The 14,827-nt window shown below is 61.1% G+C and overlaps 1 protein-coding gene across 8 annotated transcripts in view; it reads left to right on the forward strand.

Annotated features, from left to right (window-relative positions):
- TSNARE1 (t-SNARE domain containing 1) overlaps positions 1–14,827 on the forward strand; it is a 114,260-nt gene that overhangs the window by 70,904 nt on the left and 28,529 nt on the right. The window contains exons 12-14 of one of the 8 annotated variants that reach the window (XR_011259140.1): positions 725–2,053; positions 3,285–3,367; positions 5,978–7,096. Coding sequence is in view for 7 of the 8 variants with exons in the window: in XM_069600846.1 (XP_069456947.1) it covers positions 725–1,159; positions 5,978–6,558 (1,016 nt within the window). In the remaining variant the exon portion in view is untranslated. Of the gene's footprint in view, positions 1–724; positions 2,054–3,284; positions 3,368–4,612; positions 5,120–5,977; positions 7,097–14,827 lie in introns of those variants that run through there. The other 7 variants (XM_069600848.1, XM_069600847.1, XM_069600849.1 and 4 more) reach the window with 7 other exon arrangements.

The raw sequence follows: 14,827 nt of genomic DNA on the forward strand, positions 1-14,827 counted from the left end.
CCTCAGGAACGAGGCGGCTCCCAGTGCCCAGAGCTGCTTGGTTAACAGGCAGCTTGCGGCCAGGGCCCAGGCCTGCCCGCACCCGTCTCCACCCTGATGTCGGGCTGAGTTGTCACCTCAGTGGGGCCTGAAGGCTGAGGCGTGCGGAGGCCCAGGCATGTCCTGCTCCCCAAGAGGCAGCCCAGCCCCCTTGCCCGGTGTGTGCTGCACCCCCAGGAGCAGAGCGAGTGGGGGTTGGCCCTGCTGCCTGCCAGCCCCTCACTGCTCCGCAAGCCTGGGTGCCCACGGGGCCCCCGCTTCTGCTGTGGGCAGCTCTGGGCATCACCTGTCCTGGCTCACGGCACCTCTCCTGGGACCCTCCCTGTCTCCACGTGCTTGATCGCCTCTGTGGGTGACCGTCTCAGGGTGGGTGTGCAGAATGCTTTGTATGCTCCAGATGGACACCCAGGTGTTTCCCAGATGGTCACCAGATGGTCACTCGGTCCCAGCGATGGGCCAATGAGGAGGGCCTCTCTGCTGGGCGGAGGGCCGGTGAGGACTGACCTCCTCCAGTGCCATGCCTGCTGGAGGGGTGGGCCCCAGTGCCCAGAGTAGCCACGGCCCGGGACCCCACTGCGTGCCAGAGTGGGTGTCCCTGGGATGGCGGGTGTCAGTGAGGCCCGCGTCCTCCCCAGCAGGAGTGGTGGGGCCAGCCCGCTGTCCTCAGCCTCCGGTGCCTTTCCAGGGTCCAGCAGCGGCAAGGCCTCGTGCGGGCGCAGCTCCAGCCCTGAGCCGGCTGCGGCAGCCCTGTTGCCCGGGCCAGGCCCGCACTTACGCACCAAGACGCGGAAGCCCAACTTCAGCCCCCAGGAGACGGAGGTGCTGGTGCAGAGGGTGGCACGCCACTACTCCCTGCTGTTCGGGGCGCTGCGGGGCCCGCCCGCCCGCAAGCACCGGGTGTGGAGCAAGATCCTGCAGGCGGTGAACGCGCTGGGCTACTGCCGCCGGGACCTGGGCGACGTCAAGCACAAGTGGCGGGACCTGCGCGGGGTGGTTCGCAGGAAGCTGGCCGAGTGCCCCCGCACCCCCGCCGTCCTCACGCCTGTCGAGCGCATGGTGGCCGAGACCTTCACGGCCCCAGGCACCCCTGGGGAGGGCCGTGCCGTCAAGCCCCTGCCAAGTAAGTGGCTCCCCACAGCCTGCCCGGAGCCTCCAGCAAGGCCCACTCTGCGTCCAGATGGGGAGGCCGAGGCTCCAGGCCAGAGAGGGGCGCCCCTCGCCCATGTCACTCAGCCGCAGGCCAGGCCAGGCAGCATCAAGGGCCCTCAGCCTCCCAGGGCATGCTGACCCCAGAGCCCCAGGCCCACCGCCGGCGCCTTTGCGGCTGCTCCTGACCCTGACGAGGAAGACGGTTGCCTGGCTGGGTCTTGGCCGCCGCCTCCAGCTCCTCCTCCTCCTGCTCCTCGTCCTCCTCCTCTCAAGACACCTCTGCAAGCCTATCACAGCGCCCTTCGCCGCAGAAACATTGGCTCCACCCACAGCTCGAAGCGTGCCCCCGCAGACCCTCGCCTCCCCTGTCCTGGGGAGCTGCTGGAAGGACTTTAGGGAGAAGCGGAAAGCAGGACCAACTGTGTCCTGAGGGCTGCGAGCGGACAGCAGGAGGGCCTGCAGGAACAGCAGGGGCCGTCGACGCCCCAGCAGAGACCCCAGCAGACCTTTTCAGGGGGTCTCCACCAAACAGGCAGGGGCAGGTCAGAGATGCACACGGACCCAGGACACAGCCATGCCCTGGGCTGGACTAAGTCACAGGCCTGGACGACGGGGCAGGGCCTGCCTGTTAGTCATTGTGGGGGCCACCTGTTCTACCGGCAGAGCCAGACCCGGCTTTGGGGTGCTGCAGGTGGGCACAGTCGAAGGCCCAGAGGAGCTGGCGGGGGGCCTTGGGTGCTCAGACCCGTCCTGCCAGCCCCCCACCTGGGAGTGGGGCAGGAGCTCGGTGGCCCCAGTGTGTGATGCTTGGTTCTGCAAGTTCCGCCATGAGACCCAGCTCAGCCCAGATGTCCCACCCACCCTGGTGAGCGGGCACCCCATCCCTCATCCCCCGTGACCCTCAGGCTCTCGCCCATTGGGGCAGCCAGCTGCTGACCGGTCCCTCAGTGCCCAGGTTGCACCTGTGTTTATGGGCGCGGCTCTGCCTCAGGCCCTGGGCGGTCGAGGGAGATGTGTTCACTTCCGTTCAGTCGCCCAGTCGTGTCCGACTCTTTGTGACCCCATGGACTGCAGCACGCCAGGCCTCCCTGTCCATCACCAACTTCCTGAGTTTACTCAAACTTGTGTCCATTGAGTCGGTGATGCCATCCAACCATCTCATCCTCTGTCGTCCCTTTCTCCTCCCATCTTCAATCTTTCCCAGCATCAGAGGAGATGCGTGCATGTAGCCATTTCCAGCTCTGAGTTTTCGCCAGAATGCGTGAACTCAGAGGCGCGTCCTCTCTTCCTGAGTTGGCTTGATGCGTGTTTGCGTCTGACGGTCAGCCCACAGAGCACCAGCTGGTCTCTGCTGAGGGCTGTGCGCACAGCTGTGGCCACTGCCCACTTGTCTGGGCAGCACCGGGTCCTTCTTCTCGGGGGGAGAGGAGACAGCATAGAGAATTGCCCTGGTGCTCCCGGGGGTTCCAGCCCTGTTCCTACCGGGTCGAGGGCCCTCCCTGGTCCTGACTCACCCCTGCCCTGTGCCCGCTAGCCTGGCCACGTGTCGTCGCAGGGTAGGGTGGACTTGTGGGTGTTTTACATGATACCGCCTTTTCACCCCCGGTGCCGCGGAGGGGTGTCTTCTGGTGTCCCAGGGTGGCTCAGCTGTGCTGCTGGAGTGACGTCTTGGGGGCTCTGCCGACACCCAGCAGGCCCCTGCTTGAAGTCCCTGGTCCCCCCTCGGAGCTGCACGGTTGTCAGAACCAGCTGCGTGGCGTGGGGATGCCGGCGGCCGGCATGTGCTGATGTCCTGGGGGCCAGTGGTGTTCCCACACCCTGATGGCTGTCTTCACGGTGGCGCTCTGTGTGCAGAGCTGTTCCTGGGCTGGACTCACCCGTTCTGAGGGGCTGCCAGGCCCCAAGGACAGACAGTGCCAAGGTCTCTGTCCTGACACTCAGGCGGGCCAGGGCCCATGCTGGGTGGGTGGGCGGTGCCCATCCCCACAGCCTCTGACCTCTGGAAGCCGGACTCCCCGTTTGTGCCTCCCCCACCCCTGCTCCGGGTGACCGGAGGGTCTCCTCTCTGTAATTGCTTGTGTTGTCTTGATTTGCAGATAGTATTGAAGCTGGCCTTGAGGCTGCGTCCTCGCACACAGAGGCGGCCAGTGAGCTCCTCGCTGGAGCCAGCCGGCACCAAGTAAGTCAGTGTGAGGGCACGGCCCTCGGCCCCTACCCGCGCCGGAGGGGCAGGCCTGCAGGGTCTTCTCTGTGCCCAGGCCTACTGCTGTGGGGGAGGGGAGAGGTAGGGGTGCGGGCTGCGTGCCCAGGACGGTCAGCCTTGCCTGCCCCGGTCTGCACCCCCACCGAGGCCGTGTCCCAGGTCTGTGCCCCCGGCTCAGCGAGCGAGAGGGCAGGGGTGAGGGGTGAGCAGCTCCCAGGGGCGGGTCTTGCTGCCGTGGGCGCTGGTGGGGCTGCGGCTCCCCAGCCCAGTGGGCGGCACCTGGCTGCCCCAACAGGAGGCCCTGTGGCTTCAGCTGTCCTGGAGGGCACGGCTGTGGAGAGGGCTCTCTGTCTGCCCTGGGCCAGGCGCGGGCCTCGCCGCTTGGGATATGTCAGCTGGCTCCGGGGCAGCGAGGACCAGTGTCTGACCCTCGTTTGCTTGAGGCAGGGCATCAGGCAGCTCTGGGGACCCTGCTGCGACACAGCCATGAGCCCCTGGCCAGGCCGGGGTCCAGCAGGAGGTGGGCGCCGCGAGCGTCCTCTGCCTGCCGCCCGCCCCCAGGCCCCCTGCTCTGTGCTGGGCCCTCGCTCAGAGACAGAGCCCCCAGAGCCTGTGTCCCCCAGAGCTCACGTCCTAGGGGTGGGGTGGGCGGACGGTGCAGTCCAGTGACTGCGGGCCCTGGGCCCGCTGAGGCAGGGAGAGCTTCCAAGGGCATGCCAGGCAGGGGCGGGGGCAGAGGCCGAGGAAGGGGCTGCCCAGGCGGGCTCAGGCTGCTGCAGCCAGGGAGTAGACCTGTGCGAGCCGTGCCACCCGGGGCAGGGAGGGGTTGGGAAGGTGGTGGACGCTGTCCGTGCTCCCCGGGGGCTTTGAGATGTCGGCACTGGGCTGGGAGAGGGACTCCGGTTGCCTCTGGGGAGGAGGGGCGCAGGGTGGGGCCAGCCACAGGGGAAAGCGGCCCCTCCCAGCAGAGCCACCCTCCCCAGGCCTCCCCAGTGGGGAGCCTGGAGGCTACTGGACTCCGCAAGGGCGCGTCGTGGGGGCGCCCACTGGGCCCACTGCTGGCAGCCTCTTTTTTGCGTCGGGTCCCCTGACTCCTCAGTGAAGGCGACGTTGGGCGCGCATGACAGCTGGTATAGCTGCCGGGGGTGGGCCGCGTCTACAAGGCGGGGCGGGGCAGGGCTGCGGCGTCTGGTGGCAGCTCAGGGCCCTCTGCCCGCACAGCCTGCCTCCCAGAGAGAAGGCACCGTCGGAACTGACAGGCACGGCCGGCTCCCCGGGCCGGTCCCCTCGGGCTCCCAGAGAGATGGCGCCGCTGGAACTGACAGGCACGGCGGGCTTGTCGAAAGCCTGGCCCGGCCTCTGCCGTGGGAAAGCGGAGCTGGACATTACATGCCGAGGGCCTCAGTCCCGAAGCCTCATCTCAGGAGAGAAGCAAAAAGCCGGTGGGGCGGCTGGCTCCCCCTCGTGCCCCCAGGGGCCACCAGGTCAGAAGGATCAGCACAAGCCTGGACTGCAGAAGGAGGAGGAGGACGAGGAGACAGCGGCGGGCGGCCACCCGTGCCCAGGCACAGCAGGCTTGGAACCTGGCCTGCCTGGTGCCAGGGGGCGCGTGGGCCCGGTGCTCTGGGGTGATGCTGCCCTCCCAAGGTGGGATCCTGCCCCATAGGTGAGACGAGGGGGGCTGCGCCCAGGAGGTACAGCCCACGGTGGCCACCAGGCAGGAAGCCCTCCGGCTCCTGCCCACTGCCCGAGCGTGCTGGGAAGTGTCGGCAGGACAGGCATCACGGCCTCTGACCTTCCACGTGCAGACAGGCCTTTGAGACCCAGAGGAGAGAAGGGCATCCCCCAGTCACACGACTCCCAAGAGGTGGAGCTGGTTTTGGGGCCCAGCGTGTAGGATTCCAGGTCTCAGCTTTTCCTGGTGAAGTGCTGCTATTATGTCCACTCTGCATATCTTCCTGGACGTGGCGGATGGCTGGACAGACAGATGAGTGGGGGGCTGGGGCGATGGATGGATGGACTGAAGGGCTGAAAGGGCATCAGCACAGCCGTGCGGATGGACAGACAGACATGGGTGAATGGTGGCTGGGTGCGTGGGCTGGCTTATGGATGGACAGCTGAGAGATGAACAGTGGATGGACGGGAAGGTGCACACGGATGGATGGGTGGATAGAAGGAAGGAGGTGGGCTGATGGAGGGACGGATGGGTGCTCGACCAGCAAACAGATGGGCAGACAGACGAAGGGGTGGATGTGTGGGTGGATACGTGTAGGAAGACAGATGGACAGACAGGACAGTGAGTAGATGATGACCAGCTTGGGTGAGCAGACAGACAGACAGATGGCAACCTGGCGGTGGCACCTTGGCCTTGGAGCCGCCAGGTTGGAGTTTTATCTCAGCATCCCTGGAGGATGCCCTCGCCTGCTGAGTCTCGGCGTCCTGTGAGGGGCTGCTGCCGACCACAGCAGGGCCCCAGGAGAGGCCGAGATCACCGTGTGTGCAGAGGGCCTCGTGCACCGAGAGCCCTCCCCGCGCTGCCTGGGTCCCGGCCGGCGAAGGCTCACGTTTCCTGTCTCCCCCTGCTAGCTGACAAGGAGGACGAGGTCCCTGGCTGCCTGTGGCTCCCCCTGCGGACACTGGATGGGCCGAGCCCGCCCGAAGCCGACCCCTTGGACCCTCGAGGAGCCTTCCCCGTGGCCGCCGCCTCACCCTCCCCGCCCGCCTCCCCGGGCTCAGTGCCCCCGGCGGCCGCGCTTCCTGGGCCAACTCGGCCCTCGCCGCCCACCTCGGCAGGATCCCAGCCCTCCGGGAAGGCTGCGGGGGCTGAGGCCTCGGAGCTGGAGCGGCGGCTGCTGGACGTGCAGCGGCGGCAGGGTGCCTTGCTCAGCGCCTGGTCCCAGCAGCAGAGCACGCTGATGGCCCAGCAGAACCTGCTGCTGGAGCGGCTGGCTGAGCAGAGCCAGCGGCTGGCCGATGGCGTCGAAGCGCTCACCCAGACCCTGGGGAGGCTGATGGAGGCCCTCCCGGCCCGGGGTGCCTCGCCCGCCAGCCCGGGCGGCTCCCCGGGGGGCGGGACCGTTTGCAGGCCGGCCAGAGCCTCCCAGGGCAGCCGCACTGGCCCGGAGGCCTTCTCAGGGATGATCCTGAAGGTGGAGGAGGAAACCTAGGATCCGAGCCCTGCGGGCCCTCAACGGAGCTGGGGAGGACTCGCGACGTTGTCAGCATGCCCCTTCCATCCTGCCATCGCCTGTGGGCCCAGCGGCCCCAGGGAGTGCAGGGACAAGGTCTGCTCAGGGACGACGTCGGGGGCAGCAGAGCCCACCCTCCCATCAGGCGCGTGCATGCGGGCACAGTGCCCCCAGACCACTGCCTGGTGCGTAGACCCTGGACGTGTGCCTCAGCCGGGCACCCAGAAGATGCCCAGCGTGTGCCCCGGAGTGACTCCTGGGAACCCCACTGCTCTGCAGGTGTACAGACTGGGGTGGGGGCTGGGCACCTGCGTCTGCTTGGTTTTGCCCCAAGGGACCCACGCCCGAGGGCCTGTGGTCATTGTTTACGTCTATGATGTGAGATATATGTGTGCACAAATGTTCCTTGGTACTGGTCTGGGTAGGGTGCCATTTTATACCTACTGACTTTTTTTGGAAAAAATATTTTTCTTATATAAATATAAAATAACAATATTAAAAAAAAAAGGCAGAGACAGTGCTGAGGGTGATGCTGACAGAAAATGAGAGGCAGCCGGTCTGTCCTGATGGTGGTCGGTGCCCTGTGCTTGCCCGCAGGCAGCCCTCAGCCCTCCCTGGGCTTGCGATCCGCCTCGCCTGTGACCCCAGGGCGGGACGGCCCCTCGGGGCAGCCCCAGGAGGCAGGCTCATGGCCGGCCCCACGGCTCCGATGGCCGTCTGGGCCCTTGTGGCCCTGAGGCCGGGCTCCCCTCCAGCTTCCCCTTGTGAAAACAGCGTTTTCCGGAAGTGGGAAGCTGAGGTCCTGGCAGGAACCGGACAGCGAGTGAGCTGACCCCCGGGCTCCTGGGGCAGCCCGGCTTGGAAGGAGCTGAGCGCAGGGTGGGACCTACACAGAGGGAGGGATGTTTCCTGGTTTCACTGTTCCCCGCCAGAGGCGAGTCAGTAACTCTCGTCCACAAAAGCGCCCAGGTTGCTTAGGGGCCCATCCAGCCCTCCACAGCATGGCCAGCGTCCTTCCAACCTCCTTATCCCTGTGGTCAGACGACACCGGGTGTTCTCCTTGGTGGCCTTTCCTGCTGCCCTGCAAAGGTTGGGTGTATCTCAGGTCTGCTCTTGGTGGATAAACTGCAGGTTAGGTTGGGTTCAATCCCTGGGTCGGGAAGACCCCTGGAGAAGGAAATGGCAACCCACCCCAGTGCTCTAGCCTGGAAAATCCCATGGACGGAGGAGACTGGTAGGCTGTAGTCCATGGGGTCACAAAGAGTCGGACACTACCGAGAGACTTTACTTTTACTAGGAGCCCACGCGGGAAACAGATTAATGTGGAAAAAGCTGTGGTTGTAAAGGCTTTGCTGGTTTGCAGGGAGAAGTGAAATAGCCAGGCTTGTCCCCTCCCTGCAACCCCCTCACCTCCCCAGTCACCCCAGCACTGAGCTGGAGGCATCTCAGAGGCCGGTCCTGAGATCCAGGGTCCCGGCAGATGGGTCTCTCTGAGGGAGGGCCCCGCAGGCCTTTGGGGGCCCCTCAGAGGGAGGAAGAAGCATCACATGAGCCCACGGGCAGCTGTCACGTAGTCTGCAGGGGGCAGGAGGGCCAGCATCGCAGAATAACAGGTTCAGGCCCGCCAGGTGCAGAGTTCAGGTGCCGAGGTCTGCACCCCAGGACCTGAGCAGGTGACTGTTAGAAGTTGAGGCTTTTAGAGGGGATCGAGGTGAAGTGGGATCCCTGGGGTGACTTCCATCTCAGCGTGAAGAAGAAATGAGGACAGAGACGCATGTGGGGGGATGGCCGCATGAGGACCTGGGAGGAGGCAGCCAGCCACACACTGGGGGAGAGGCCTGCCCACCCTCGTTCTCTGACCTCCCGCCTCCAGGATGGGAGTGGATGGGGGTTGCATTTCTGTTAGAGCTGCCGAGTCTGTGTTTTTTGATTCGGCAGGCAGCTGCAACTGGCCCGTGCAGACCCCCAAGGAATCAAGCAGATACCTAACGTAAGATAGTTTCTAAGGAATATTTTTAAAGTGAGGTGAAGTCACAAAGATGAGTAGTAGTAACATGATCAGAAATGACCTAGCGTGTCTGGAAAGGGCCAGTGACAACTTCTAAGAACAAAGAACTTGGTGGGGAGACTGGTGGCATCCTTGGTCACAGATGACGTTTGAGGCTTAGTTGGAAAAATAGCAACACGACAGGGGACCTCAGAAAGTGGCAAGGGTGACAGAGAGATGAAAGGGTGCAGAGGACCAGGAATCCAGCCTGGGTCTGAGCAGGGTCCCAGGAGAAGAAAATCGAATGAGGAAAGGTGGTGCGTGACCCCCTGACCTGCCATCCTGCAGACAGGGGTGGGGGCCACGCACAGCACCAGGCGGCTCTATGTGGTGGGATACCTCGGCCCCTGAGTGGGAGGCTGGCTCAGGAAGGGGGACAGAGCGACAGTGCCCACCCCCCCCCCCCCAAGCTAGCCACAGGCTCAGCAGTGGAGGCTATGGGGAGACCAGGCCCAGGGAGGAATGGTCACCTGGAATCAGGCCCCAGGCAAAGGCGCCTCTCAGGACAAAGAGGACTGAAAGCGTGAGGGTTTGTTGCCAAGAGACTGACAAGAAGAGCCTCTGAAGGGTGGACTCCGGCATGGCCCCAGGAGGAAGGTCTGTGACATGGGTGGTGAGCCGGAAGCTGGTCGATAAAGGACTGATAGTGAAACCGTTTCCTATTAAGCAGTGGACTTTGACTGTACTGTCTCGTTTGCATGGGTCAGTGTTTCAAAAAGACAGAACAGCGGTGGGACAATGACTGTATTGTTTGCAAAGAGTGATTACATTATTAATCTTGGTGCCTGTTAGTAGCTATACGTGGTTAAAAACTCAAGAATTCCTTCACCGAAATTAAAAACTTACACTCTGCAAATGACCCTGTTAATAGGATAAAAAGGCAAGCTATTTACTGGGAGAAAATGTTTGTATATCACACATCTGACTTTGGACTTGTATCCTGAATATATTAAGAGCTCTCTAAATCTAGCAACAAGAAAACAAACACTTGAATTAGAAAATTTGGGCAAAAGATTTGAGCAGATCCTTCACCAAAGAAGATATATAGTTAGGAAAAAAGGAATAAAAATGCAACCAAGCAGACAAAACTCATTACTGAATAAAAAAGTGGGGGAAAGATAAATTAACGTAGAAGAAGACAATAGGATAAATAGAAAACCCGCGGCAAACCCTCGGTATCACGTCCAGTGAACAGGTTAGTGTGGATGGGCCAAAAGAGCCCATTAAACGTCGAGACTCAACAGATTGTAGGGAAAAACATCTCTCTTTGCCATTTAAAACTAATCCAGTAAAACGTAAGGACAAGAGGGTGAGAGTGTAAAGAAAGACACGGCGGTCAGAGTTGGGAAGAGCGTGAGGGGCTAGCCCTATCAATATCACTCATATAAGTGAATGTCAATATATTAAATAGGATAGCATGGCCGGTTCAGCTCTTCAGGAAGATGAAAAATCCTTCATCTCTGTACACTTCAAACGAGCTCCAGATAGATGGGTAAAGCCGGAACTGCCTGCCTGCGGAGGGAGTCCATCCTGAGAGTGGAAGGTGTCAGCATGGGCACAAAGACCAGGAATTAGTGAAGATGGTGCAGGCTTCACTAATAACCAGCAGTTGACTCACCAGACGCTCAAACAACACTCAGCAGATAACACCCAGTCTTCTCCAGGACGCCTGGATTTTGATCCTGACTTAGGTTGAAGACCAAGTGTCAACAAACTTCAAAGAATCAGTAAATGGGTGAAACACTGCAATTATTCAAAAATGCAATTAGGAAAATCCTCTCATTAGATAGCATCAGCACAAAAATAAAAATTTTTTTATACGTTGGGAAATATTTTAAACAGTTCTAAATAATTGGGAGGTCGAAGAAGAATAAATCATTAATGGATAGGTAAAAATACATAATTGAATAATAATGAAAATTCTGCATATCAAAATCTGTGGGGGTACTTCAGAGGAAATTAATAGCCTTAAATGCTTATACAACAAAAGGAGAAAGGCTGGGAAATAATGAATTAAGATATTAAAAAGACATTAAATAAGTAAAATGATTGCAGAATAGACCCTGAGAAATTAGAAAGAAGAAGATTATAGAGACAAAGCAGAATTTATTACTGACGCTCCAATACTTTGGCCACCTGATGTGAAGAGCTGACTCAGTGGAAAAGACCCTGATGCTAGGAAAAATTGAGAGCAAGAGGAGAAGGGGGTGACAGAGGATGAGACATTTGGACAGCATCACTGACTCAATGGGCATGAATTTGAGCAAACTCCAGGAAATAGTGCAGGACAGGGAAGCCTGGTGTGCTGCAGTCCACGTAGTCCCAAAGAGTCGGGCGTGGCAGAGCAACTGAATGGAAACGAGAGCTGGCTCTTTGAAAGACCATGAAGGTGGACAAACCGCTGGCGAGGTTGGTCGCACATTCCAAAGTAATGAGAGAATTCTGTGAGCAGGCCTAGGCCAGCAAGTTTGGAAACGGGCAATCTGTCGACACCAACTAAAGGATAAAAAGATTGGTGGTCCTTGTAACCATTAAAGAAACGGAATGGGTCAGGAAGACCCCTCTCCCCTGCGGAGATTGGCCTTTAATGGACGTTCTACCCAGCTTTCAGAGCAGAGATCCAGTCTTGTACAAATGTTCCTGGACCACAGGAAAAAGGGAAATTCCTAAATAAGTAACAACAGGTCGAATCAGAGATGACATACATTCAGGAGAGGGACATCATGGGCCCTTCTTGTCTCGTGGACACAGACCATCGGGGCACAGCATGGGCTGACTGTGCTGAGCCCTGTGGCCTGCCTTTTGGCGGTTTAGCAGGAAACCTGGAAAACCACTGGCTTTGGGGAAAATAATGCCTCCCACCCCCACCCAGGGTGCTGCTTCCAGCAGGCGGATGATGGACGATGCTGAGCTGAGAACAGCCCCCTTGTCCCCCGCCCATGGGTGGCAGCAGACAGCGGGGATGCCCGTCCTGGCTCCTGGGTGCTCAGCTGAGGTTGGCCTTCTCCCTTCCTCCTGTCCTGTATGCTTTCTAGGTCCTCACTGCCCCTTCCCTGTAGGTCTTCACTCAGACACATGCTCCTCAGAGAGGCATCTGCGATCCCTCTCACCCTCCCAGCCACACGCCTGCCCACATGCCCTTGGAGTCCTTGTCCTCCTGGGCAGGTGACCTCCACGAGGCTGGGCTCTGGGTGCCCCGGCCCCCAGGACTGTGCTCAGCACGAGCCCATGCTTGGTCAGCACACACTGCGTGGCTCCTCCACCTCCTGACTGCCTAGGTGTGGACGAGGCTGGGGCATCAGAGGTACCTGGAGGCAAAATGGGGTGGGGGAGCGGGGAGTGGTTCTGATCAGGGGGGATTAGAGATGCAGAAAGAAGGAAGGTCTCCAGTGGGTCGAGCCTGGTGTCTGGGGCAGGCTTGAGGAGTGAGGGCCCCTGAACTCATCCAAGTCCAGCAAAGGGCAGGACTTGTGAAGGGCCCTCCGGGCAGCCTGGCCCAGGCCCGGAGCCTCTAGGGAGGACGAAGAGGGACTCCCCAGCAGGAGCCCTCCGTCCTGTCTCCAGTGACCCAAGAGCCACGAGGCCTCTCCAGGGCGGTGGGTGTGGGCCCTGCTGCCCTGGCTGGGCTGGGCTGGGAGCCCACCCTGGGGGAGGGGAAGCCGCCTTTTAATTTGGAGGCAAGCTGGGTAAATAAGCAGTGACTGGATTTGCTGAGGCCCGAGCCCCTGGGTACCGAGAACAGCGGGGAATCTCATTCTCGTGATCGCATTGTTATAGGTTCTCCCTGCCATCTGCTGAGAAATGTAAATATGGTTGGGTTCCAGGCGTGGGGAGGGACAGCTGGCAGAGCCATGGGCCGGGGGGGTGGGAGGTGGCCCTCACCTGGGCCTCGGGCTGGGCCCCAGGCCGGGCCCTTTCCCACCCTGCTCTGTTTGCTCCTCCAGTTCCTCTCAAAGTGATTGCCAGCAGAAACAGAACCCCAGCAAACGTTTAAATCAGTCTGCTCATTACTGGGCTCGCTGCGCCTGGGTGGATGGGCAGAGTCCTCTGGCATAGCACAGAGAAACTGGGGAGCCCTGCACCCTGCTCTGCCACACCTGCCCCCGTGTCCTTGGCAACTCGGAGCAGCTTCAGGTGGGTGGGTCTGCGTTCAAGCCTGCGGACTCTGTGGGCTGTCCCTGCCCCCCACAAGCCCCGCCCCCCAGCTCTCCGGCAGGTGTGGGGACCAGACCTGTGTGTGGGGGGTACTTGGAGCCCACAGGAAGTAGGGAGGGGCTCATTTCCTGGGGCCCAAGGTGGGCGACTGCAGCTATGAGCTCCTGTGGGTCCCTCCTAGCGAGGCCCCCTCACTGTTTCTTGACCGGGAAGAAGTCTACTCAGGTCAGCCCTGATTTGGGGCCCCCTCCCGAGTTCGTCCTGCTGCACTAATCTCATGAGTAGAGCTCCCTTTGAGTGTGGGAGTCCAGCTGGGCACTGGCGGCCATCCTGGCACATGCCCCCGTTTTGTAGACCAGGATCAGGGATGTCCTTAAGGCCCTAGAGGAAGTGCTACAGAAATGACTGAAATGCCAGCCCCATGGACCAGACCTGGATGGAGGATGAATCCCCACAGCCTCCCAGGGGGGAAGGAAGTGTCTCGGGGCAATGCGTGCGTGCTCAGTCACTCAGTCGGGTCTGACTCTTTGCACTGTAGCCTGTCAGGCTCCTCTGTCCATGGGACTCTCCAGGGGGTCTTCCTGATGCAGGTTTTGAGCCTGTGTCTCTTTTGTCTCCTGCGTTGGCAGGGGGATTCTTTACCACTGAGTCACCTGGGAAGCCCCTGAGGGGTGGTGGGACTGTCTGAAGCCAGAAGTGCCTGCCCCCTGCTTCCCTCTAACCCTGAGGGGTACCTCTGAGCCCCCAAGATGAGAAGAGTCTCAACCCCTGCTCAGATGGACCCCATGAGGCTAGACGGTGAAGGCTCGTCCAAAGCTCTGAGACACACAGCCAGCACCGCTCACAGCCCGGGAGGGGCACGAGGTGGGCAGACCCTCGGGTGGTGCCCATTGCGTGCGAGTGCTCAGCCGTGTTGTGCTGTGCGTGAAGTTTATGTGTGTGTACGTGTGCGTTGTGTGTGTCTGTGCACTGGTGTGCAGAGATGTGTGCCCCTTGCTTGTCTCCCGGGCAGAGTTGGGAGCCCGGAGATGGGCGTGGTCCACTTCCTGGATGGGGCGCCGGGTGTGCAGAAGGGCTTCTCCGGGAGGCAGCTGGTCTGCAGGAGGCAGAAGAAAGCCGGACTCCGGGCAGAGGAAGGGCTGCACGCCCGGGGCCAGGCCTCCAGCCGCTGCACTGCCCACCCCGCCCCGGGGGAGGCGGGGTGCCGGCCTGCACCTCACAGTTCCCGGCCCCTGGTCGGACAGGCCCTCTCCAGGGCGGGTCTGCAGAGAGCCCGGGCCCTGTCCACAGTGCCCCTGACCCCCAGCCTCCAGGCGGCCCTTCTGATAGAGTTTCCTGGGCTGACAGTCCCAAGCTGAGCATCAGAGGGCAGGGTGGGCAGATGAGGGGGCCAGGGGTCCCACATAAAGACGATGGTCTGGAGGAGGTAGGAGGCCCCTGGAGGCAGCGCCTGGCGTCCGGCCCAGTCCTGGTGTTGACTGACCCTGGCTCTCTGGGGTGCCAGACTCACAGAGGACTCCAGCTCATGCCAGTGGCCCCAGCGTCTCCGCTGCAGGACTTCCCTGCCCTGCCCCTGCCAGGTCTGCCGTGGGGAGGGCCGTGGGGACCCATGGCCCCTGGAGAGGAAGGAGGAAGAAGACTAAGGCTGTGGTCACCCCCGGGCGGCGGCTGGGGTGGGAGTGGGGAACTAATTCCTCCAAAGAGGTGACGAGGGGACACCGCCCCTCAGCGGGGTGACGGGGATGGCTGTGTGCGTGGGAAGGTCCCTTCCAAGGCAGAAACAATGCCGTTTTGAAGTGGTAGGGAATTTGGGCTCATTTTCAGCAGCTGTATGCAAATTGAATGCAAATGAGCCTGCCTCCCTTCCAATACCCGGGAGAGGCCCAGGGAAACGGGGGTCTGGAGAACCAGATCAGCCCAGCATCCTGTCCGCATCCATAGCAAGAACCCCATTCTTCAGCAGCCGGGCCGGGTAGGGGACACTGCTGCTTCTGTAACGCGTGAGGACGGTCCCTGGAGTCCGACAGACTGGGCTCTAGCCCCAGC

The sequence above is a fragment of the Ovis canadensis genome, chromosome 9, assembly GCF_042477335.2.
Source record: "Ovis canadensis isolate MfBH-ARS-UI-01 breed Bighorn chromosome 9, ARS-UI_OviCan_v2, whole genome shotgun sequence".
Taxonomy (NCBI): Eukaryota; Metazoa; Chordata; class Mammalia; order Artiodactyla; family Bovidae; genus Ovis; species Ovis canadensis.